Here is a 26311-nt window from a genome sequence, read left to right as displayed (position 1 = left end):
CGTGTGAATTTAAAATTCAATTTCTTCAAATACCCATTCATCCAGCTTTGAAAATTATGAATATTTGTGCCAATAAATCTTAAGTATTCAAATGCTCATGAAAGACAAACGAGGTGTGATCATGGCCTAAGCGAATTTATTTTAAAATTCATGTGAATAGTACTGGATACTTTTTTGCTGCATTCACCCAGCATTATTTGCATTATTAAACACAACATCCGTTTGAGGTACGTTAAATATTCACTCGGTTTTTCAGATTAGAAACCAGGTCACAAAGAGGTTAAGTGTCTTGCATAAGGTCAACAGAGAACCAGTGACAGAACTTGCAGCTGAACTCAGAACTGGAGCCCGGTCGTGTATTTTAACCACAAAACAGTACTCCTCCATTAGGAGTAAACATACAGACACAATAATTTCAAACAGTCTGTTTGCCCTAACCTTATGTGCTGGAGATTGCTGAATTTGGAAAGTACTGTATCCACTGCACCCCCCAAAATGGGGAGATTAAGTCTCTTTATGAAACTATTGGACTGAATTAAACTGATAAAGTAGCTCTGAGTGGTTAATGAGCTTTGGGACCTGGAAAGCAGTCTTTCTTATGGGAGACTAAATAGGTGTGGAGCAGTCACAGGATTAATAAATTATCCTAATCTACTTTTATTTACAACTCTTGCAGAACAGAAATGGGATTTAAGAGCAAAACCATCCTAATCTGAGCTATCACAGCAAGGCTAAGAGCCAAGGCTTTCTAGCATCTTTGGGGGAAATTTTCAGAGTTCCCCTTTCTACCATGGCCAGATGTGTTCTCTGCACAATTCTCTGAGTTGTAATTGTTAATTCATAACTCAGAAAAGGTCTCCTCTCGAGCTCCTCTTCGAAACACACTTTAGCTCCCCTTTAAGCTCTGCATACATGCTGAAAATCTCTGCAGGTTTGGGAGTCTCTGTACACTAGGGGCTTGTCTATACTTATGCCTAAATCGCCACTGCTGCAACTGATGCAGCGGTGTCGATTTTAATGGGTCTGGTGAAGACAAGCTAAGTCGATGGCAGAGCACTCTCTTATTGACACCTTATGCTCCGCAGGGAGCTAGAGTACAGATAAGTCGGCGGGAGAGCATGTGCCATCAACACAGTGCGGTGTTGACACCAGTGTAAATCGACCTAAGTTACGTTGACTTCAGTTACGTAACTTATCTAACTGAAGTAGCATAACTTAGGTCAACTTACAGCTTTAGTGTAGCCCAGCCCTAGGAGAATGACCATTGCCAGCAACAACTTGTGCCCTTTGGGTGACCTTCAACCATTGTTGAGAAAGTTTAGCTGCTAATGTGGAGTGGGCCAAACTATCTTGAATACTCAATCTGTATGCTTGAGAGAAACCTGGTGTACTGAGTAATTCTGATTTAAGGGGCTATCAAAGTGTCAGTGTCCTAGTGTAGGCCAGCATTATTATATATGATAAAGGAGAATTTATTGAAACGCTAACAGCTTGCTTACAGTGGTAGCCACTAAATACTTTTACAGTTATCATTGGCAAGAAAGTTAGTTACCACAGTGTTCATAGGAAGTAAAATCCACTGCTGTGCAGAGAGCCAGCATAAGGCATATCCTCAACTGAGGGCTCACTTATCAGCCCTGTTTTGAAGGTTGAAGTGGAATTGAAGTGGTGCATACGCCTAGAGTTGACCCACAGTACAGGGACCAAAGGGTGGATGCCCTCCAACTGCTCACTCAAGTGTAAAGGTGTTAAACTATGTCTACAGTAAGTGCTAAGTGATGTTTCACATGGAGTCAGCTACCTCATAATAGCTACTTAAAGCAAATGCAATTTTAGGTTACATTAACAGAAGCATAGCCTGCAAGTCACGGGAGGTGATAGTACCACTCTACTCGATACTGGTTAGGCCTGAGCAGGAGTATTGTGTCAAATTTTGGTCACCAAGGTATAGAAAGGATGTAGAGAAACAGGAAAGGATCCAGAGGTGAGTGACAAAGATGATTAAAGGGATGGAATGCAGCCATGCGAGCAAAGGCTGAAGGAACTGGGTATGTTTAGTTTGGAAAAGAGGAGATTGAGGGGGGACATGATAGCAGTCTTCAAATACCTGAAAGGCTGCCATAAGAAAGATGGAGAAAAGTTTGTTCTCTTGCCACAGAGGGTGGTACAAGAGGCAATGGGTTCAAACTACGGCACAACAAATTTAGATTAAATCTAAGGAAAAACTGTAAGAACAGTAGGACAATGGAACAGACCACCTAGGGAAGTCATGGAAGTTCCTTCACTGGAAGTTTTCAAAAGGAGGCTGTATAGTTATCTGTCTTGAATGGTTTTTAGACACAACAAATCCTGCATCTTGGCTGAGGTGACCCTTGCAGTCCCTTCTAGCCCTATGGTTCTATGATTCTAACTTTTTTCACCTTTTACCAAGCCCACAGACTGCAAAGCAATCCCTCTTCCCCAAAACAGTAATGCGTCCCAGTTCTCCCAAATGCACGATGTGTAAGTTAAAATGGTTTGGAAAAAAGTCCGTCCTCACCTTGAGCCCGTACCCTGAGTTTCATATTCAGATTTTACGTAGTCTTGTCATAGGCAGACTCTCACTGAAGAAAAAGAGATATTGGCCTGAATAAAAGCAAAGAAAAAACCTGAGAAGCTGACCGACAAGAGAGAAAGTCTCATCTTTTCAAAATTTTCTGTCTTTACTTATAGAACTTCTGCAATAAGTATGTCATTGTCACTTCAGTGATTTGATGTAACCTTACCTGAACATGCAGTTCTTTCCTCCCCGTGCCCATTCTGTCCTAAACAAGCCATGGGTGCTTTCAAACCACAGTCCTAAAGAGTTTTTATTTAAATAAACTACAAAACAGTAGAAGACGGAATCTGAACACAAAATGGACATTAATACTTTGTCTATATTACAGTTTGTAACCACTTAGTGACGTGGTTGGCTCTGTCTCCACATCCAACATAGTTAATACATTGTTGAAAATCATGGCAGCTAGGCATGTGTAACCCTTGCCTACAGTCTAGGGAGGCACATCGTTGTCTTTCTGTAGCTAGGTTGTAATGCTGTACTTTGATCTGTAGACAGCTCAACCAATCTTCTATCCTCCTCTTGTGCATTAAGATGCTTCACATCTGGCTGGTTCATTTTGTGTGCATGCCTTTCAGGGACTTTTAGATTTTTCATGGATACAAACAAGGGTAAGTAGCATAGTAAGTGGTGATGTGCAAACATGATTGAGTATTTGATGGCTGTGTTGTGGAAAAGTGCTGTGTGGATGCAACTCAATGCAATCTGTTGGAAATTGGGTCATACAAGAGTGTGATGACATGGTTACAACAAACTTGGTAGATGGCGGGGGGGGGGGGGCTAAAAGGTCTAGTCTTCTATTAATTTTCAGAAGATTCCTCCATGTAACTCCCAATAGCAATGAGTTGCCTATAAAACCCACATGCAACAGCAGAAGAATAAACATCTTAATCACCACCACTCCCAAACAAATACAGGTAACACGAACTAATACATTCTTCTAACAGCAGTGTGAATTTCCAAACTTACAGTAGACTGACCCTATCTGAGATGTGGAATCTTTCTCATATAGGACATCAGTTTGAGTCTAATGCAGATTGGGAATACAACAACGGAAAAATTACTACATTTAAAAATTATGCTCTGCTTTTGTTTCTTTATTGATAAATGTGAATGGATGTAGGACAGCAGGATACATTGTCAGCAGCAGCTGGCTAAGGTGCAAAGGGTAATTGAAACACCTTGAAATAAAAGTTTAGAGATGTGGTGGAATATTTTTCTCATGGGAGAAATTGAACTGTGATTTTGAGACCACGCATAAAACAGAAATTTTGGAGCAATCTTGATGCAAATTATTGATTTGCAGGATACAAGCCGACAATTCCCATAAAAAATGAGGCAACAATTGCTGAATTGACAGTTTATGTGCTGGTGACAAGCACATTGACAATACTACAGTTTATGAATTTGTAATATTTAACCAATGGTCTGGTCTTGATTTTACAATTGCCTTCATTTACAAATGTTTTCCACCCTTTATTAATTCAAGCGTCAAAATGGAATATATGTAACACATTTCATTGTAGGCTATTGGGTAAAAGCATCCTTTTGTGTTTCTGCTTTTTATGTTTCTTAATGCACACAAATGTCTATTGATTGTTCTTGTCCTGTCTTTTGGGACAGTGAATTAACCCTTAGGTAACTAGCTTCACATGCAATGGGATGAAAATGGTTGATTTCCACAGGTTGTGGGAAGTGGTGTGTTAGACAGAAGGGAGGATTATGTAGCTGTTGGGAGGCTGGGCTGGAGCCAAATTGTTGCCTGGAGTAAGTCCAGAATGACTCCACTCCTGGGAACCCCATTCTGCCTTGGCATGCAATCCTACTTTGACCTAAGAATAAGAACATAAGAATGACCCTACTGGGTCAGACCAAGGGTCCATCTAGCCCAGTATCCTGTCTTCCGACAGTGGCCAGTGCCAGGTGTCCCAGAGGGAATTAACAGAACAGGTAATCATCAAGTGATCCGTCCCCTTTCACTCATTCCCAGCTTCTGGCAAACAGAGGCTAGGGACACCATTCCTGCCCATCCTGGCTAATAGCCTTTGATGGACCTATCCTCCATGAATTTATCTAGTTCTTTTTTGAACCCTGTTACGGTTTTGGCCTTCACAACATCCTCTGGCAAGGAGTTCCACAGGTTGACTGTGCGTTGTGTAAAAAAATACTTCCTTTTATTTGTTTTAAACCTTCTGCCGATTAATTTCAGTTGCTGACCCCTAGTTTTTGTGTTTTGAGAAGTAGTAAACAACACTTCCTTATCTACTTTCTCTATACCAGTCATGATTTTATAGACCTCAATCATCTCCCCTTAGCCGTCTCTTTTCCAAGCTGAAAAGTCCCAGTCTTATTAATCTCTCCTCATACGGAAGCCGTTCCATACCCCTAAAAATTTTTGTTGCCCTTTTCTGAACCTTTTCCAATTCCAATATATCTTTTTTGAGATGGGGCGATCATATCTGCACACAGTATTCAAGATGTGGGTGTACCACGGATTTATATAGAGGCAACATGATATTTTCTATCCTATTATCTATCCCTTTCTTAATTATTCCCAGCATTCTGTTCGCTTTTTTGACTGCCGCTGCATATTGAGTGGATGTTTTCAGAGAACTATCCACAATGACTCCAAGATCTCTTTCTTGAGTGGTAACAGCTAATTTAGACCCCATCATTTTATATGTATAGTTGGGATTATGCTTTTCAATGTGCATTACTTTACATCGATCAACATTAAATTTCATCTGCCATTTTGTTGCCCAGTCACCCAGTTTTGAGAGATCCTTTTGTAGCTCTTCGCAGTCTGCCTGGGTCTTAACTATCTTTAGTAATTTTGTATCATCTGCAAATTTTGTTATCTCACTGTTTACCCCTTTTTCCAGATCATTTATGAATATGGACTGGTCCCAGAACAGACCCCTGGGGGGCACCAGTATTTATCTCTCTCCACTCTGAAAACTGACCATTTATACCTTCCCTTTGTTTCCTATCTTAACCAGTTACCAATCCATGAGAGCACCTTCCCTCTTATCCTGTGGCAGCTTACTTTGCATAAGAGCCTTTGGTGAGGGACCTTGTCAAAGGCTTTCTGAAAATCTAAGTACACTATATCCACTGGATCCCCTTGGTCCACCTGCTTGTTGACCCCCTCAAAGAATTCTAGTAGATTGGTGAGGCATGATTTCCCTTTACTAAAATCATGTTGATTCTTCCTCAACAAATTATGTTCATCTATATGTCTGACAATATTGTTCTTTATTATAGTTTCAACCAGTTTGCCCAGTACTAAAGTCAGTCTTACAGGCCTGTAATTGCCAGGATCACCTCTGGAGCCCTGTTTAAAAATTGGTGTCACATTAGCTATCCTCCAGTCATCTGATACAGAAGCTGATTTAAATGATAGGTTACAGACTACAGTTAGTAGTTCTGCAATTTCACATTTGAGACAGTCAAAAGTCAACAATTTTAGCAAGTGAAATAACAAAGCAATAGGACAAGTGGTTTATTGACTATTTACATTGGTTTATGTCGAGTGTTCAGATGATGACATTTGTTTTACACATATGTAAAATGGAACTTACAGGTGGTGATTATACCTGTTGTTAAATTGATGCCTGCCCTGGTATTTACAGCTACGCTGGGCTCACTTTGTAGTTCATTCTAGTTGTAGATATATAATCGGATTCGGAGCAATAACCCTAGGACCAGGAATATACTTAGCACAGGGACGAACATTTAAAGTCCACCCACTGTAGGATCTAGTGGGAAGCATTTACTGATTTTTATCCTGGCTTGCTGTTTGAATCTCTTTCTTCTCTCCCCTACTTTTCTCCCTGCAGAAGTGCTGGTGACAAGAACAAACAGCTGCCAGTCTGACAGCAGTGGATTTCTGGAGGAACCACCGGAGCCCTTACCTTTACAAGTAAAGAGCTGCTGATATTCTTCAATGAGATTAATGAAAAGTTTGAGCAAAACTAATACCCAAAAGTTATCAGGTTAAAAGCAATACAGGGGGATGGAATTTCCCTGAGATTCCCTGTGGGGAAAAAAGGGAGATTTTCATAGGCAAAAAAAACCTTTCTACCCCAGTGGAATACTATGCAAGGTCCAAAATTATACCTTGTAGAACTATTCCACTTTGGCTACTTATATCCTATCTTACTGTATTGTATTGTTGCCACTTTGGCTCAAGTGGTCAGCCAACATTTAGGGCTTTGCTGGGTTGTATCTGTTGGGAAGAGATGATGTGAGTCAGGTATATTCTTTGGTGTAATCTAGTTTATTTACAAAAGATCTACAGAAAGTCTTCCCTGAACACAGTAGAAACAGCAGGCCATCTGCTCGCTCAGAAATAGCTCAATGTGAATCTCCATCAAGCTCATAGCCCATGAAGCTCTGTCTCTCTGCATCCCCTTAGGGCCACATTTGCAACAGCTTCTCTTGCTTTCTGCCTCCAGCCTACACTCAGCTGCAATCAATATTCTAGCTCCTCTGTTTGTATCCAAGGAAGACCCACTGTCCATACAACTTAGTTCTGACCTGCCATGTGGCCTAGTGCACTGAACAGTAGCCTCCATTGCTTGCAGATAAAGGAGCCACTGAGCCTGAAAATGAGTGCTTGGCACACCTGTCTTTAACAAGTTTGTTTTTGGATCAAAAAGCTCCTTAATGGCAGCCATTAGCATCTCTCAGCATAATGTTATCTAGGCAGTAGCACAATTTGAGGTTTCCAAATCCCCTATATTCAAAGACTTGCAGTAAGATGTAACTAGAACTTCTAATGAGAATTCAAAATAGCGGGTGGAAAGTGACATTACTCCCTGCGCCAAAGCTCAGTGAAGTCAACAAAAGTCTTTTTATTTACGTCAATGAGCTGTGAATCAGGCCCATATAGTGCAGACCTCCGTAGGTGTGAGGGGCAAGGGTTGAAAATTTGATTGGCCCTGTTGGTCTTGTCTTCACAATGAAGTGTCTAGTCTTTTGCTCAGCCTGCTAACTCATATGAAAACTACAGATCACCTTGTTTTCACAAGAATGTTAACTTGAATTATGAACACACCTTTTTTTCCCCAGTGAAAACAAGGCTTTTGTGTGAAATTGGTACAACATTTAGGAGGAGAAACCTCATTCTGCTCTCCTGACCACCCAGGGACCAACTGACCACAATCGGCCCTTAACCACGTACCAAACAAAAGAGTTCCTTTTGTATTTAAAAATTCTTCAAGATAAAGTCCCATTATCCATCTCATCAAACTAGTCCATGGCTTTGCAATATTATATTCTTAGTGTCCTCTCATTTTCCTTGCAGAATCCACCTTTTCCAGGACACCTGAACCTCAGCTGTGATACCCATGACCGAAAAGTAGCTCTGCCACATAGAACAGCTCTCGCTGTGTCACACCAGGATTTTCATCAAAAGCCAAAGGGCCCTGTTGCTAACACCTCCACTGCAGATTGCAAGAACATTCCAAGGGTGTCTAGTCCAGATAGAGAACACAAGGACCACAGGGAAGAGACCGCCCTCTCACTAACTGTGGAAGATGGTCTACATCAAGTCTTCAGTGATCAATCAGAGGGTTTTGTCAAAGAAATGGTGTACAATGCGAATAAGCAGGAGATTAAAATTGGAAGAGGGCAATTGGAGAAAGAGGAGAGCTGCATACAACAGCAAACTCCATGTTTTCAGGCTGGTAATCAGGATGTGAGAGATATTGTCACCCCAGAACCTGACTGTCATTTATACTTTGGTTCAGTACCCAAAACTCCAGCTCCATCTCACGCTGAAGAGAATGGCACAACTCCCATTGACTTCACTGGCAGTGGAGGCTATGCCAAACAAGAGGCAAGAGAGGGACCTTTGACTGAGGAGGATGCTGGGAAAGTACTTAAGGAAAATATCCAGGAAGGTATTACAGGACATGTAAAAGGAAAGCAATGTGATAAGGAGATTTTCAGTAAAGTTGATACCCTGGTTCCAGTCACCAAGGCCACAAGTGGTCAGCAGTTTTGCAAACCAGACATTGATATACACAGTATAAGCCGCTCTTGTGAAACAGGGACACCAGAGACCCAATGGCAGGTCTCACAAGTACAAAATGAAAGCAAGGTTATTTCAAGCAGTTCTTTACAAGTGGCTAATTTTTCTGCTTACTGCAGATCTGAATTTAGTTCCCAGGAAAGCACAGAGACTTGCTGTTTGGGTAAAATATCAGAAGCCAACAAAATGGAGAAGAATGATTCTGTCCAAAACGCTGAAATACACACTAATCCCTGCAAGTCTGTTACTGTTCAGATGTCTTCAAGGCTGGTGTCCACTGTGCAAAAAGTTTCCCTGAGTGAAGGCCTTGGCAAAGGCCAGTCTTTAGAAATTAAATCCATAGGGTCCCAATGCTCTGAGGGTGAGCCAGTAATTACTTCAGAACTGGGTATTTTGAAGGAAAGTCTAAAGGAGACAAGAGAAGCTTCGATTCAAACTGACACAATTGGAATAAAAACAAGAAATCGGTGGCCTGACCCAAATCTTCTCCCTCCATTCTGTAGACGTGGTCATCTCACAAAATCAGTCTCCCTAGACACTGGGCTTCATGGGAAATACAGATCATCCTACCATGAAACATTGGGTGCCCAGTCTGCCCAGTGCGGTCACAGCTGTCATTGTGTCTGCTGCCATCATTGCTGCTTTCAGTGGGCCTTTCCCTTCACTGCTTCCTCCGAACATCTTAGGGCCTGTTGTTCAAATCACAGCACCGTAGAGTTACAGCTTTTGAAAACGTTAGAGCTCCTGCAGGATACAGCAGTGAGGAGTATTTCTCCAGTAAGTATGTTTCTTGCTGAAATAATACATAGAATCTGGCGCATTGAGAGTAAACTCCTGGGGTGTTAGTTTTTTCAAGATCCACTCAAGCGCTGTTCAGTGTTGCAGAGAAAGTGTCAGGAATGTAGTTTAGGAAACAGATAGGAAGAAGGGACAGTCCGTCCTGGACAAATTGGAGGAATGTCAGAAATATACTTTGACTCAAATTAGGTTGTGTTAGACTACGTCTCTTAATGCTGAGAGTGTTTAAATGGTACCTGCTAGGTTAACAACTGACCAAGATGAGCTGGAGGACTAAGGTTTATACAGGTCAAATTCAGAGGTGAGAATGAGCTGCTGTTACTTGCTGCTTCTTCCATTCTCTTCAGTGTATAAATTCTACCAATCTGGATTCCCTTAGGGCTTCTCTACATAAAAAGTTGTATTGCTTTAAACTACACCAGTATATATAAAGCAGTACAACCTCCCCCTCCCCAATATGGCTGCAGTTATACAGTGCTTATACTGATATAGCTTTATTCCCAACCAGGCAAGGGAATAAACTGCACTGGTACAAGGCAGTTTTATATCAATATAACTGCATCCACACTAGGAGCTGTACCAGCATAACTGTTTCAGTTAAAAAAAAAAAAAAAGTCACACCCCTAAATGAAATAGTTATACCAGTACAAAAACGGCCTTACACGCTCTCAAACCCACTCAGCCTTGCTTAAACTCACACCTACCTATCAATATGTAAATTGTACCCTCTTATGCACCACTCTGCATTTGGCCAAGTGAGTTTGAGTCCCAAAAAAGAGCCTAAGTAGTTGTGATTTCCACACTGAAGGGGCCAGCAGATGCCATAAGTTACACTAGTTCAGACTCACCTCACTTTGGCCCTGTATCTTTATTTTATCAGGGCCCTTATTCATGGCAAAAAAAAAAAATTAGAAATGGCTAAAGGGAGGGAAAGGTTTGTAGAAAAACAAGTCAAATTTATGTAGGTTTCAGAGTAGCAGCCGTGTTAGTCTGTATCCGCAAAAAGAACAGGAGTACTTGTGGCACCTTAGAGACTAACAAATTTATTAGAGCATAAGCTTTCGTGGGCTACAGCCCACTTCTTCGGATGCATATAGAATGGAACATATATTGAGGAGATATATATATACACACATACAGAGAGCATGAACAGGTGGGAGTTGTCTTACCAACTCTGAGAGGCCTTACTTAATTGGCCTCTCAGAGTTGGTAAGACAACTCCCACCTGTTCATGCTCTCTGTATGTGTGTATATATATCTCCTCAATATATGTTCCATTCTATATGCATCCGAAGAAGTGGGCTGTAGCCCACGAAAGCTTATGCTCTAATAAATTTGTTAGTCTCTAAGGTGCCACAAGTACTCCTGTTCTTTTTGCAAATTTATGTAGTAATACAAGGTCAGCCAGTGTTTGAAACCAAAGGGAAACTTTATGGTTTTCTGTGAACTTATACAGCTTAACCACTTTATGTCTGAAGCTGCAGAATGCCCTCCTTTTGGTATATATACATGCTGCTATATACTTAGTAAATAAGAATGAAATCACATATGACCCAATCATCCCATGAATAGACTCAATGATTTCAATAAAATTGATCTGATACCGTATACCCCTGATTTTCAGAAGGGCTGAGCAGCCAAAACTCTGATTGAAGTCAGTGGATGGGGAGTGCCCAGTATCTCAGAAAATCTGACCCAGGTAGAATAGGGAACATTTTAGGATATATCTACACTACAATTAAACACCCGTGGCTGACCCAGGTCAGCTGACTCACAGGGTCCCAGAGCCCGAGTCTAAATGTCTATACTATAATTAAACAGCCGGATAGCCTGAGCCCCACGAGCCCAAGTCAGCTGACATGGTCAGCTGCAGGTGTTTAATTGTGTAGACATACCCTTAGCCAACCTAAAGCTGTGTTTGCTGTCGGAACCATGTGACATGTTTGCAACAAGAACTGAAACTACAAAAAGTCACCAGGTTTTGACTTTGTTACAAACTCAAAACTGAGGATTCAGGGTCACCCGGGGGATGGAGGGCCTCACTTGTTTGAGAGGCACCCCAAATCCATGGAACAATATGATGCAGAGCAGCTGGGGTAAACTGTAGGTAAACATTGCAACCTGGCACTCAGGGTTGCAGCACCGCTCAGGTTTGGCCCAGCCGCCCCTTGGTCATGACAGAGGGTGGGGGACAGCTGGGACAAAATTGAGTGAGTGTTGCTGAGATCTGGTACACAGGCTTGCAGTGCCACTATAGGTGAACTGGACCCTGCATGCAATGTGCCACATGCCAGGTGTTCATCAGCTGGCTACCAAAACCATGGTGGCTCTCTCAGCAGTGAGGACTGGCTGGGAAGCAGGATGGACCCAACAGGCAAGTCTCACCAGCAGGGAGGAGTAAGATAAGGAGTGGGCTGGGGAGGCAGGGGCTCCTGGGGGGGATGGCAGGAGAGCTCCCTGGAGGGCTGAGGCTCCTGGGAGAGGGCTGGGTGTAGGGGCTCATGTGCCAAGGGGTGATTGTCAGGCTTTTTAGAAGGGTTGGGGGGCCTCCATTTCAGATTTTGCCCTACGCCCCCATAAACAGGCCCTGCTAGGATTGTCGGAAAGCTCACAATGCTTCTGAGAAAAGCTGGGCCAATGGATATTTCTGCACCATGAGGAATGTGAGTGTTTCTCCTGATTTTGTGTTGAAACTATGGAAACTTGATGGTTTCAAATGAGTTTCTTCCTTTCTTTCTTTGAACCTGAAACTCAAAGTGAAACTTGGGACTGTTGTAAACACAAGTGGGTCAAAGTGCAGAAAACAGTTAGATTAACCCCTATGAAGTGAAACTGATGAATTTCATGTTATTGACTATATCAATGCTATGGGGGCTTTTCTTTAAACTATTTGCTGAAGTGCTATGAATTTTGAGAGATGTCTCTCAATTGCCACAAGATGTCAGTGTTTTAGTACATTACAGCTGAATTTACATTGTCCAACTTATTTTATCACTCGTCTGATGGTGGTGAAGGATTAACAGTGATGCTTTTTCAGTAATCTGAGACTGAGGATACTGCAGGCATTGACTGCACACTACACTATTGTTCAAGCTCTGTTGTTTAAGCAAAGATGTGTTAAATCTGGCACTTGTCTGGGGTTAATCATGTGAAATCCAGCCCCTGCATCACAGAAGGACCCAAACAACTGGGAAAGCTGTGATTGTGTGTTGGGTGTAAGGGACGTGTAGGAAAGCCCATGTAGGGGGGTCAGAAAACATTCCTAGTTTTATGTACAGTGGAACTCCATGCCCATCTAAATTGGAAAGCATTTGGTATGCTGGTGTGTAGTCAGTGGGTCTGAGGCTTTACTGGCCTAAAATCTTGGGGAGTTAAAGGGAGAGCAGCAGCAGGTTGCATCTGCTGCTACATCCTGTGTCTTAGAATTGTGGGTATTGCTCCACTGCACAAGGTTGAAGATTCTGCTCCTCACTTCTTCATATGGAGAAAATCCTGTGTATGTAGGCTTTATTCCACATGACAGGATTTGGTCCATAATCTTTAGTCCAGCCTGTCAAGGGATTTAAGCATCAAACATTTGCTAGAACAAGAGAAAATCCTGAAAGTAATCAAAATCTATATTAACTGCAACATTGTTCTTGACAGAAGTCAGTGTTAAAACACTGAAAGAGCAAATAGCCATCAGATTATATTGAATTTGCATGTTTATATTTTATTCATCTGGGTATGACATTTTCCTGTACAAGGAAATTATTTCCCAACAGAAACACTTTATTTCCATACCTTTTGGAGGCTCAGTTGCTGATTAACACAACTTTAAAAAAATTGTTTTGGTTAGGTTTTCCAAAGTGGTCATATCATTCTAGTCTATTCATGTTCTTATACCATATCCATCACTAAGGTACTTGAGTGATCTCCAGCAGTGAATTAGGGGACATGACCAACATTTTTCATGTCTGGTTCTTTCTTTATTTCTTTCTCTCATCCTCTCCCTAGAGGGGGAAATTACATTTTTAACATATGACATGCTATGTCTTTATATTAGCAAAATCCAGGTAGGAGAAATACACCTTGATCTTGGCATGGAAAATTGTGAGGTTTGAGGTAGTTCGGAGATCCCATGGGAGTTGGTTCCACAACCTTGAACCAGCCCTTGAGAAAGCTCTGTCTCATGCACAGACAAGCTTTACCCTTGTGGCTAGACCGTTCTATAACATCTTGATGTGCAGGAACCTCCAAAGCAGAACAGGCCAGTGATCCATTGATTATTTATTCAAATGTATAACTGATCTAAACAATTCGTCTAGAATCCCGTTTCTAACTGAGGCCCATGCTAGAGTCTTAATGGGAAAATGTAAAGTCCCCAGAGAAATACTATGCTACGGGGAAATTACTTCTCAATACCAATCAATGACCACAGTAGACATGAAACACTGCAGACATTATTTCCAAATATTTATTTGAATGTTCAAGAATACAAACATATGAATTGCCATATTAGAGAAAGACAGTTCATTCAAACCAATACCTTGTGCAAGAGAGAACCTGGAGTGGACGATTAGGGAATAACCTGCCCATAGAAATTTCTTTCTAACTCCTGTCAGTTAGTGATTGACTTTTTTGCCATGAAGTAGGAGAGTTTATATCCTTTATAAATAAATGTGCTTTGGCCGTGTTTGTATATTCTATCAAGCAATGTTACTGTCAGGAATGTTCCCCAAAACATTGACTTATGAACAAATATTGCAAACTCTGCAAAAAGCAAACTTTGAATTTGTCCTGGAAACCTGATTCCAAGACTTACACTCATCCAGTCTGGGGACAGAAATCTTGTGTCCTGTGAAAACAGCTCAAATTTCAAATAGTTAATAATGGATACTCAAAGCAATATTTGCCAAGGACAGTTGATGAGCAATCTATAGGCTGAAATATATTTGTATAACACATTATTTGAATAGTTTTGAGCAAATGAACAGATCTGTGGGAATTGTGATGTTTGCAGACTTTTTGGCACAGAGAGAACTGAACTATATATGTCATAGTGCCAGCTCGAATCCCAAAAGAATTGTATAGCCTTTGAAATTTTATCCTAGCTAGTGCAATTGCAGTTGCTATTTTTATTCTTATCAATATCTGATCCTCTTTTTCAAGTTTACTAATCCTTTTGCCTCCACTAGTAATGTAAAAGTCAGCTAAACGTTAACGTCTACAAATGGTGGGTCAAGAAAATGTGATGATGGTTCTAGAGGTACAGTGCTCAACCTGTCTTTCAAATCAGACACATGGAGCAAACTTCTTCATTCAGTGATGCTGATGATAATCCAGGGCAACTCTATTCAATGCTAACGATTTACTTAAGTGTAACTAAGCTCAGAATTTGACCCATTGTGTCAAAACTATGGGCAAAATCCTGTCTCCCTTGAAGACAAGGGCAAAATTTCCATTGACTTCAGGGGAGGCCTATGTGACTTAAGAAAGAAGAGCTGATAACTAAATACGACATTTATATTCTTCAGAAGTCATCTGGAAGCTTGTACCTACTAATGTCTGACAAGCCTGCTTATGATGTACCTGTTCTATTGATGAGAATAGGACTGCTGCCTCCTGAGCTGTCAGTATAACAAATATTAAAAGGAAAGTAATGAAATAGTCACTCTTCTTGTTCTTCTTCGTAGTGCACAATCCATGAAATAGAAGCTATGAAGAGTTCTTGCCAGAGTTTCCGGGAGAAGCTAGATGAGATCGAGCAGCACCTGGTAGAGCAACATGATCTTTTTTCCAGTGCTATGTCAGATGAAGGAAGGTAATTATATCACTACAGAAATACACATATTATGGTCATTAAAAAAGCAACATTTTGGACCCTGACTGCGTGTGCAGAGCATCTTGCTGTATGTGCCAACACTCAGACTTAACATTTTTACCGTATAACACAGAAGTCAGCATTCAGTTGTTCATCACTTTATTACTATCCTTTTATCCAACCAATATTTTCTAAACTTGATCATGGCAGTGTATGTTATAAACAGTTTATGCTGCATTAAGATTAGGTGTACATAAGGAATTTATAATATGTGCCAACACTCTCTTTGATACTTCTCAGACTCAATGGCTGGGATTCCTCATGAGTATGACATCCCCAATCATGAAGGTGCCATCATGGGTATTGTGCATGTCGTGTGCCCACCCTGCAAGTGAAAAGGACTTTTTATGTAATTGTGTCCATAGAAAAGTATGACTTGTCTCCATTAATTTCAATGTTCAGAAACATTAGAATTAAAAATATGGTCTATTTTAGTTTTAAATGACTTAAAATACTATGGAAATACAGGCATAATTTGCAATAGATCTCATTTATTTTGTCCTCAGCTTTCCAGATGAACATAGGTGGGGGTTTCTGGGGGGAAGGTGGGGTTTGATGATGAGGGCATTATACAGATTGGGCCATAACCAAAGGAAGCACTGTATTAGAATCATAGCAGTAACACCATCATCAAGATTGTAAAACAGTCTCCATTATACACCTAATTTTAAAAAATAAGTCTTTCCTTCTAATAAAACTTGTTTCTGGATGAAATTTTTCATGTGCAGTCCCTTGGCAGAGGAGGGTAGTTTGAGGAAAGGTAGCAGTTAATCAAACAAGACATTTTTGAATGAAGAGCACTTTGAAGTGTGGAGGGGGGGAAGGTATGTCTTTTTTTGTTCGGTTGTTTTGTTTTTGTTTTTTTGTAATGTCATAACTCAAAATGGCTGGCTCCAAATCTGTTTAGTTGGGTTGTCTGCAGTGAGAACTAGTGCCCAGGACTATTTTTGTATGACTGAATGGTTATTCCTTATGAATTAATATAGGGAAAGGTTAAAAGAAAAAGGGAGGACTATACAGTTGGGTGTGTGACACACACATGAATTCAGTTTATTCAGAGTTCTGTGGCCTGCATAGTGCAATGCAGTAAAGGAACTAACTGATGCTAGTACTGTTAGGTTATTATTTAGACTGTAGAATGTTTTGTGGTGCTATGTCTGAAACAACACCGCATTAATGGCATGAATGAGAAATGGATGCTTTGCAGAGCATCACTATTCACCTGATTGTTTTTCTTCTGTTGTCTACTACAGGGAGGAAAAAAGACAACTGCAGGTCTTACGTCAAGCTGTTCGTCGTGAGGTTTCTGAACTGGAATTCCAGCTGAATGATCGATCTCGCCAGGCTAGGGAGGGAATTCTGATGGTACGTTGTATAAGCAGCTATTCTTGTGAAACATAGGAAAAAGGAATCTAGTTTAAAGACTCTTTATCCTATTGCCTTTACTGGTGCAATGTCACAGTTAGTGGTTGCCGTTTGTGGATTCCACATGCATTTGCTGTCAGTTGAACATGTGACCAAACCAACAAGGTTAAATTGTGTCATCTGGTACAACCTTGGGCCAAGATTTTCAAAAAGGGACTAGTGATTCCAGGTGCTTCAGTTTTTAGGTGCCCAGTTTATGACTCCTTAACGGGCTTTGATTTTCAGAAAATTCTGAGGTCCAACCTTCTGAAAACCAGACCCTGGATACACTCAACATCACTAGTGGTGTTGGCCACACTGTTGCTCTTTCAAAATCTAAAAAATGTTAAATCCAGTAGGTATTTTATTAATAAACTGCTGTCAGATGCAAAGCAAAAGTTTTCTCTTTGGAAAGAGAGAACTTTATATTTTGTCAGATCTCCAACTGATCACTTGTTTCTTGCCATTTGTGATTTTATAACCAAAAATGTCATCAACTTTCCTCCAAATCAACCACTGTAGTTATAGAATTGCTGCATGACTTACAGTCATGTAAGCGTACGCACAAAACAACCAATTTGATACTAACTTCACAGTGCAGAAATTTTCAATTACTGAAGGCTGATAAGAGCCTGTAAAAATTAACATGGCTGGTAGGTGCAGTAAGGATTCACCTGGCTTGGATACCCATTGTCTGCAGTTAATATGAAAGAAGTAAAACAACGGCCAGGAGCAGTCAGTAGTGAAACAGTTGATGTACACAGAAAACGTATCGTAGCTATGGAGCGACTGAAAGCTGTTGTTTGAGCAGTAACTAGAGCCAGCATGAGATTAAAACCCCAAAAAGATTTAAGTGCTCCTAAATTATTTGAAGGGTATCCCCATTAAGTATAATTGTCATCCCCATTAAGCAACAGTTGCTGCTATAAAGCATTGTACCAACCCACCCACCCCCTTCTCTATGCTGGACACAGGATCTGGTAGATGTCTGAAGGTAGCATGTCTGCACCTGTTTCTCTTCAGGTCAGGCACAGACCTGGATCTGGAAACCCCTGCCACAAAAACACCCAAGTGCACACGGAGTTCTGAGACCATTTAATTAGGCCGGGAGAAGTGGCTGCTCAGTCTGGGCCTCTGTCCTGGTGGGATTTGCTGCTCCATGGCTACTCAGCCTTCCCTTGCCCTCAGGATACGTGCGACCCTAAGTCCCCAGTGCTCATCGCCGTCCCAGTCTAGCCGTCTCTGACAGTCCTGTTCTTGGGCTCATTCACACCGCGCCCAGGGCAACACAGTCCTTCTTCCTCCCACAGAACTCTCTCCCCCACCCCCAAAACACATGCTACTGTCAGGATGGCAAGTCCCTCCAGCTCCTCCCCACAGTCATGGAATCCTCCAGTTTCTTGCACCTCTAGGCCGTTGACTCCCATAACGTAGCTGTTCACATTTAGGTGCCATCTGCTGGCTTATTACATTACCCTGCACGCCCACCTTCTAAGATGATGTGCCTCCGCATCCTGCTGAAGCTACTTCAAATAGTCCTTAAGCCAGTCTGTGCACCTGCTGCAGTCTGCCCTGGGATTCTGAGACTCAGGGCCGGCTCCAGGGTTTTGGCCGCCCCAAGCAGCCAAAAAAAAAAAAGCCGCGATCGCGATCTGCGGCGGCAATTCGGCGGGAGGTCCTTTGCTCCCAGCGGGAGTGAGGGACCGTCCGCCGAATTGCCGCCGAATACCTGGACGTGCCACCCCTCTCCGCCGTGGCCGCCCCAAGCACCTGCTTGCCAGGCTGGTGCCTGGAGCCGGCCCTGCTGAGACTGGTGGCAGGGGTGAGTCTTCGGAATGGCCCCCTGCTGAGCCCTACCCTGACACCACCTCAAGTGTTTGCTCATGATCCCCATCTTCACTCTAGGCTTTCTGACACAGGAACATTCCTTGTATGTAGGAACTGCAGGGGAGCTGCAATACAGCACTCCTGAGAGTATTTTGCCTGAGGTTGGGTGGTCACCGAGGGCTCCTGTGTGGGCTCAATGTCCCTGCCCTCAATTCACAGAGGGCTTCAACTGGTTGCAATCTGCAACAAAAGTTTATCCACGTAGCACCCCAGACAATTTCCTGATGCCTGTAAAAGGGACCATTAAGCTTTCTGCATAATTTTGGACCCTGCCCCTTCCTGGTCTCATACCCACACTGACTCGCTTAGCTCATACACCTCTCTGGTGACCCAGACATCATAGTATTCTTTCCGTCTTTGTGTGGCCGTAGCCTGATTCCTCTTAGCAGCTTGACTCACAGAACTCAAGTATCCTGCTACCTGTGTGACATAGCTGGATGGATTGCTAAACTTGTTTTCTCCTAAAACTTCAGCTCAATGTGCAACAGCAGTCAAAAAGGCTAACCATGTTAGGAACGATTAGGAAAGAGAGAGAAAATAAGACAGAGAGTATCATAATCCCCCTATATAAATCCATGGTGCTCCCACACCCTGAATACTGTGCTCAGCTCTGGTCTCCCCATCTCAAAAAAGGATATAGAGGAACTGGAAAAGATTTAGAGAAGGGCAACAAAGATGTTCAAGGATATGGAACAGCTTCCATACAAGGAGAGACTAAAAAGATCAGGGCTGTTCAGCTTAGAAAAGAGATGACTAAGGGCATGGGGGGGGGGGGATATGATAAAAAAGTCAATACAATCATGAATGGTGTGGAAAAAGTGAATAGAGAATATTGTATTTCCCACAATACAAAAACCAGGGGTCACCTGATAAAATTAATAGGCAGCAGATATAATACAAACAAGAGGAAATGCACAATTAGCCTGTGGAACTCATTGCCATAGGATGTTGTGATGGCCAAAAGTATAACTGGGTTTAAAAAAGAACTAGATAGGTAATGGAGGATAAGTCCATCAATGGCTATTAGCCAAAGATGGTTGGGGCTGCAACCCCATACTTGAGGTGACTCCAAACCTCTGACTGTCAAAAACCCGGAGGGGAAGCCTGCTGGATTTCTCCAAAATTGTCCTGTTGTGTACACTTCCCCTGAACCTCTGGTAGTGGCCTCTGTTGGAGACCGGATATAGGGCTAGGTGAACCATTGGTTTGACCCAGTATGCTAATGTTCTAACTCTTCCAAAACATGTACCCCAGATATGCATTCAACAGGCAGGCAGATCTTCCACCAAATAACACCATATAGGGTGTATATCCTGTAGATGACTGGACAGTGCTCCACTAGGCCATCCTAATGTAGGGGACAAGCTCATATCACTCTCTTTGATTGTTTTGAATCAGAGAGGGCAGCATACCAACACACACGTGGTTGAATCATGGAACTAACCTATCAGATTAGGGGTGATAAGGTGTAGTGCAGGTTTTTTGGATCTCCCAAAGGTCACACACCTCTTCGAACAAAGGGAATTCAACATTTCTTCCCTGATCAGCATGCAGGGGCTGAGGCATGTGTCTATGGTAGCACACAAACCTCTTGACAAATGCTACTGTCGGAGCTTTCTGATCAGGAAGGGGATATGTTTCTGCACACTTTGAAAAACAGTCAGCCACTAGAAGCACATATTTATTCCCTTGGGGTATAATGGACAAAGGCCCCAAGATAGCCAATGCCATTCTTTCATTCAATGCCTGGCCTGGGTAGAGACCATTGGAGCTCTGGGTTTACTTCCCATTTCTTTTCAAGCCCCACACACCCTCACAATCCCCAGCACCTCCTTCTTTGGCACCACGCCTTGAATAAGTTCAGACCTTTTCCAAGATCCTGGCAGTTTCCGCACCAGCGTTCCCTGTCTAACACTTGGCTCAGGCCACATAGTCCAATAGCTTTTCAGGCATGGATGATGCTGAGCTTCATCTGGGAATTCCCCACTACCAGTTCCCTTCCTACACCAATCTATTGACCCTATGGGAAACTGAGGCACAGAGAGATTAGGGGTAGAATTCACAAAGGTATTCAGCATCTAATGCCCATTGATTTCAATGGGAGTTAGGCACTTAAATACCTTTGTGAATCTCATCTTAAGTGATTTGCCCAAGGTAACACAAGAAGTCTCTGACAGACCTGGGGACTGAACTTTGTTTTCCCAAGTCACTAGTTAATGCCCTAACCACTGAACTATCCTTCCTTCCTAGCCTATGTTGCCTCCCTAAGTACTTATCTATGCAGGGAAATTAACTGGCATTGCTAGAGCTCAGTAATGATAAAAGTGACTTTATTTTGGAATATTTACTCTGATAAAGTCACTTTTGTGCTGGACTAGTGTTCCCATGGGGAGTAACTCCAGCATAGCTGTAGCGGCTTACTTATTGTGTTATAGTTGTGCTTGTCATTTTCCCCTGTGTGGATAAGCCCTAAAACACAACTCAAATTGGGGACAGGGAAGAAGGAAGCCCCATCTTCATTTGGTGCAGAGTAGGGAGATGGCCACCAGAGTTGTATCTCCCCAGGGCTGCTCTGCCTGGTTTTAGTGTCACTTACAGTAGCTGAGGAAGAACAGTTGAATTGACAAAGCAGCACTCTGTGCCTGCCCCAACATCTCCACCAGCTTTCTCCTCCACCACAGGAATTCTTCATTAGCCATTTCCAGATTGAAGCCATTCATTTTGCAGTGCCTGCATGACACACAGTGCATGGTGCACTGGTGAATCTGGGCCACAAATTGTTACAATACACCCTTTTCAATCCAGGGCTGCCGCACACATCCACAGAGGTCTGCTTGGGGGGTTGTACTTAGGGTACGTCTTCACTACCCGCCAGATCGGCGGGTAGTGATCGATCTATTGGGGATCGCTCTGCCGTCAACTCCGGAACCCCACCGCGGTGAGAGGCGGAAGCGGAGTCGACGGGGGAGCAGCGGCAGTCAATCCCGTGAGGACGGGAGGTAAGTCGAACTAAGATACATCGACTTCAGCTACGCTATTCTCGTAGCTGAAGTTGTGTATCTTAGGTCGATCCCCCCCCTAGTGTAGACCAGGCCTAAGGCAACTGTGTCAGTCAATCACAGTAAAATGGGATTGAAATTTATGTTACTGAAACGTGAAAATGGGATTGAAATTTATTACTGAATTCTTTTCACGGCAGCATATCAGCTGCCAAATTATACTTTGTTTTTTTGACCAACAATAAGAAGTGGGCATGCTTCATAACCTCTCCTGTGTATCACTGTCTGATACCTTTTATAATTTTTTATTACTACAATATGCATGTCTTCCCTATTTTCTCTGCCACAGCTGGACCAATTACTAGGAGAACAATCCCATCTGTTTTCAGAGCTTGGACTCCCTGATTGGAGGGAAGAAAGAAATGTCCAGAATAAACAAGTTGCTCCAGATGCCGCTGACACTACACATCCTAGAGCTGGGTGCTCAGAAACGGTAGTTCCAAGGCGCCTGAGCAGAAGTGAAACATTCCCATCAGCCTCAATGCCAGGAACACCAGAGATACAGTTTCCTGCTATGGCAACAGCGGAGCTAGACCCACAGGAACTCCACACCAGTAAAAAGGAAATAAAAGGTCCTCCCCAGCCAAAAAATGACTTTAAGGCTTTTCTACAGAGTGTAAGAATTCATTTTATTCTGGTTGCTTGCGTATTCCAATGTCAGAACATGCTGACACAAGATTACTATTGTTTTTATTACAGTAGTGGCTAGAGGCCCAACCAAGGGCCCCTTTGTGCTAGGTGTTATACATACACCTACCAAGCTATAGTTTCTGCTCTAAATACCTTCCAATCTAAATAGATAGGGCAGACAAAGGGTGGGGTAGCATTCTCAAAATTAACTGCAGCGGTTACTCATGGTAATGAGGGCAGTATTATTATGTGGCTGGTGGTATCAGCAATGCCTTGTCAGTCTAGAACTCCGAGTGTGATTGGTTGAGATCAGGGCCGGCTCCAGGCACCAGGCAACCAAGCTGGTGCTTGGGGCGGCACCTGGAGGGGGGCGGCGCGGCGCGGCGCTCGGGCCGCCGGGGAGAGCGGGGCCACAGCCGGGCTCGCCGCCCTCCCCCCGGCGCTCTGGCCGCCCTCCCCCCCCGGCGCCCTCCCCCCGGGCTCGCCGCCCTCCCCCCGGCGCTCTGGCCGCCCTCCCCCCCCCTCCCGCCCTGCCCCCGGCGCTCTGGCCGCCGGGGGGAGAGCCGAGCCCCCGCCGGGGCTCACCGCCCTGCCCCCGGCGCTCTGGCCGCCGGGGGGAGAGCCGAGCCCCCGCCGGGGCTCGCCGCCCTGCCCCCGGCGCTCTGGCCACCGGGGGGGGGGAGAGCCGAGCCCCCGCCGGGGCTCGCCGCCCTCTCGCCGCCCTGCCCCCGGCGCTCTGGCCGCCGGGGGGAGAGCCGAGCCCCCGCCGGGGCTCGCCGCCCTGCCCCCGCCGGGGCTCGCCCCCCTGCCCCCGGCGCTCTGGTCGCCGGGGGGGGGGGGGGGAGAGCCGAGCCCCCGCCGGGCCCTCCTCCCTCCCCTCCGGCCGCCCTCCCCCCGGCCGCCGGGGGGAGAGCGGAGCCCCCGCCGGGGCTCGCCGCCCTCCCCCCCGGCCCCCTGCCCCCGGCCGCCGGGGGGAGAGCGGAGCCCCCGCCGGGGCTCGCCACCCTCGCCCCGGGGCTCCGGCCGCCCTCCCCCCGGCGGGAGAGCGGAGCCCCTGCTGGGGCTCGCCACCCCCCCCCCTCGCGGGGGGGGGCGGGCGGAGGCTTTTTTGCCTGGGGCGGCAAAAAAGCCAGAGCCGGCCCTGGTTGAGATCTATACCAAACTGTGTGAAATGAACAAGTAGCATTAGCCTGCAAAACAACTTCAACTAGTTTACATGGACAGCCAAAGGAATGAATTTAGGTATCAGAGGGGTAGCCGTGTTAGTCTGTATCCACAAAAACAACGAGGAGTCCGGTGGCACCTTAAAGACTAACTGATTTCTTTGGGCATAAGCATTATGATGCATCTGAAGAAGTGGTTTTTTACCCACAAAAGCTTATGCCCAAATAAATTAGTGAATTTAGGGTTTCACCGGTTTTGTGTAAAAGTGAAAATGCTCACCTTTTTGACTGATCTGCTTTTACAGTTTCACCATCAATAAGAAACAGATTTTTTTCTTTATTGTTCAAGATACAAAAACTTAGTAAAAGAGATTAACTAGAAAGTGGTCTAGCTAAAAAGTCAGATGGGCCATGGTCTTTCACTTTTCCACTTAAGAATATGGACCCAAATCTTTAGGGCTGGACCTTCTCTTAAGCAAATAGCTAGAGCCAAATTCTGCATTACCTTCATGTAAGCCTCAGTAAAATCAGTGGATTTCATTCTTCTCACTTTTAGGGTTGCCAGGTGTCCGGTTTTCGGACACTGACCGGGCCATTAAAAGTCCAGTTGGCAGGCTCCCGACCTGGCTCCGCATGGCTCCCGGAAGCGGCGACATGTCCCTCTGGCTCCAAAGCGCAGGGGCAGCCAGGGAGGCTTCATGCACTGCCCCTACCCTATGTGCCAGCTCCTCAGCTCCCATTGGCTGGGAACTGCAGCCAATGGGAGCTGCAGGGGCGGCGCCAGTGCACGGTGGCAGCATGCACCCCTCCTGCACCCCAAGCCCCTCATCCACACCCCCAGCTGGGGACCTCACCCCCCACACACACTCCAATGCCCTGTCCCAGCCCAGAGCCCTCTCCTGTACCCTGAACCCCTCATTTCTGGCCCCATCCCAGTGCCTGCACCCCCCAGCCAGAGCTTTCACCTCCTCCTGTACCCCAACCCTATACCCCAGCCCAGTAAAAATGAGCGAGTGAGTGAGTGTGGGGGAGAGCAAGTGACAGAGGGAGGAGGGATGGAGTGAGCAGGGGGTGGGGACTCAGAGAAGGGGCGTTCAGAGGGACATGTCGCCGCTTCCGGGAGCCATGCGGAGCCAGGTCGGGACAAGGGTGTTCGGTTTTATGCGATTAGAAAGTAGGCAACCCTACTCTCATACCAGTTTTACACACAGGAGTTATCCCTGATTTATAGTGGTAAAGCAGAATCACGGAATCACTTCCAAGAATGAAGCCCCTGGCTTACAGAACCAAACAAGCAATTAACGATTTCATTTAAAGTATTGTGTTCCTTTATACCAGATATTTAAAGACTAAGACTGTTTAGTTATTTAGAAACTAGTTGTTAGTTGATTACTAGTTTTTAGTTACTTAAGGACTAAGACTTATTTTTCTTTTGCCAGCTGAAGAAATCGGTCCAAAATTTTCAGTAATGACATAGCAGAATGAAGAGATTGAAGGAAGACTGACAACTGTGGACTTTTTAAAAAAAATAGTTGTGACTTCTTCCTACAACAAACACTTTAAAGCATCTAAGGCTTTACAAAAACAGAATGAAACAGCTGTCATTTGCAGCAGGGCATTCTATATATTTTTGCAGTGCATGGACTGTCCTGAAAGGAAACCATTTTAAGGGGTTATCTCGATGAGGGTGCCATGTATTGTGCTGTTCTGTGGTCATAGGCAAAAGGCCTGTAGTAAATTCTATCCTTTGGCACAGTATTAGACGCCAGATTGTAAGCTGTCATTTCAAAAAACAGTTGAGCCCTCATAGTTGTGAAGAAAATCTTGGAAACATGAACCAAGTAAACTGATGTTGCACTGTCTTCCTGTACATTCACCCAGCCTGAGAAAATAACTTGGAAAGGTATTAACTGTATAACTGCTGGTCATTTGAGTGAAGCATCTAGCTAACATTAATCCTCAACCCCAAACTGCCTCGCACACTTTCCCTATCAACCACTAAAACCTCCATCTTCCCCCTGACAACTTCTATGATGGATGTATCTATCATCGCTCTAGAAATCTGCAGCACAATGACAATGTGTGGACAGCATATAATGTAGATTGAATTGAGTACCAAAATATATAACACAGTGAGTATCGTACTGATTGTATTAGTCATTTTCATATTTAATTCATAGAAACCTAATTTTAAAATAATATAACTGAAACCACTGCAAAAGAACCTGCAGAACCCAAGAAGGCTGCAGGATCCAGGGCCACTGCCTCAGCATTCTGGTCCAGTTTGCTGTGGAGTACACAGGGCTTTGATCTAGACACAAAATCTATTGCCACTCCAGGTTCACGGGGGGGGGGGGGGGGGGGAAGTGGGGACAAGCTGGGTTTGGATGATCAGCAACCTCCAACCTCACTTTGGGGGGGGGGGTTTGCAGGCAGGGCTCAGGCAAGCAGTGACCCCAGCCTCGCGCAGGGGAGAGGGGGATTGGACTGGCTTAGGCAAGCTGCGCCCCCAGCCTCACAGGGGGCACGGCAGGAAGGGCACAGACAAGCAGTGACCCCACCCTCACGCTGGAAGCTGCAGGCAGGGCCTGGGCCAGCTGTGACCCCCAACTTCACTTGGGGGGGGGAGGGGGTGGTAGGAAGGGCTTGAGTGAGCAGCTGTCCCAGCCTTGCACAGGGGGCTGCAGGCAGGGCTCAGGCGAGCAGTAATCCCAGCTTTGCACGGGGGAGGGAGTTGCAGGCAGGGCTCAGAGGGGAAACGACCCCAGCCTCACATGGAAGGGAGGCAGGCAGTTCCTGGGTGAGCAGCAACCCCAATCACACAGGGGCTGGGGGTGGGAAGGGAGGCAGGCAGTTCTTGGGTCACACAGG

The 26311-nt window shown here is 44.4% G+C and overlaps 1 protein-coding gene across 1 annotated transcript in view; it reads left to right on the top strand.

Moving 5' to 3' along the window:
- ITPRID1 (ITPR interacting domain containing 1) overlaps positions 1-24909 on the top strand; it is a 60534-nt gene extending 35625 nt beyond the window's left edge. Inside the window, exons 9-14 of the mRNA XM_065399122.1 lie at positions 6439-6521; positions 7908-9413; positions 15110-15237; positions 16551-16662; positions 21937-22263; positions 24880-24909. Coding sequence (XP_065255194.1) covers positions 6439-6521; positions 7908-9413; positions 15110-15237; positions 16551-16662; positions 21937-22263; positions 24880-24909 — 2186 coding nt within the window. The remainder of the gene's footprint in view (positions 1-6438; positions 6522-7907; positions 9414-15109; positions 15238-16550; positions 16663-21936; positions 22264-24879) is intronic.
- The last annotated feature ends 1402 nt before the right edge of the window (positions 24910-26311 follow it).

This window comes from Emys orbicularis, chromosome 2 (genome assembly GCF_028017835.1).
Source record: "Emys orbicularis isolate rEmyOrb1 chromosome 2, rEmyOrb1.hap1, whole genome shotgun sequence".
Taxonomy (NCBI): Eukaryota; Metazoa; Chordata; order Testudines; family Emydidae; genus Emys; species Emys orbicularis.
Note: the sequence above shows the minus strand (reverse complement) of the source record. Positions and strands in the feature narration are given on the sequence as shown.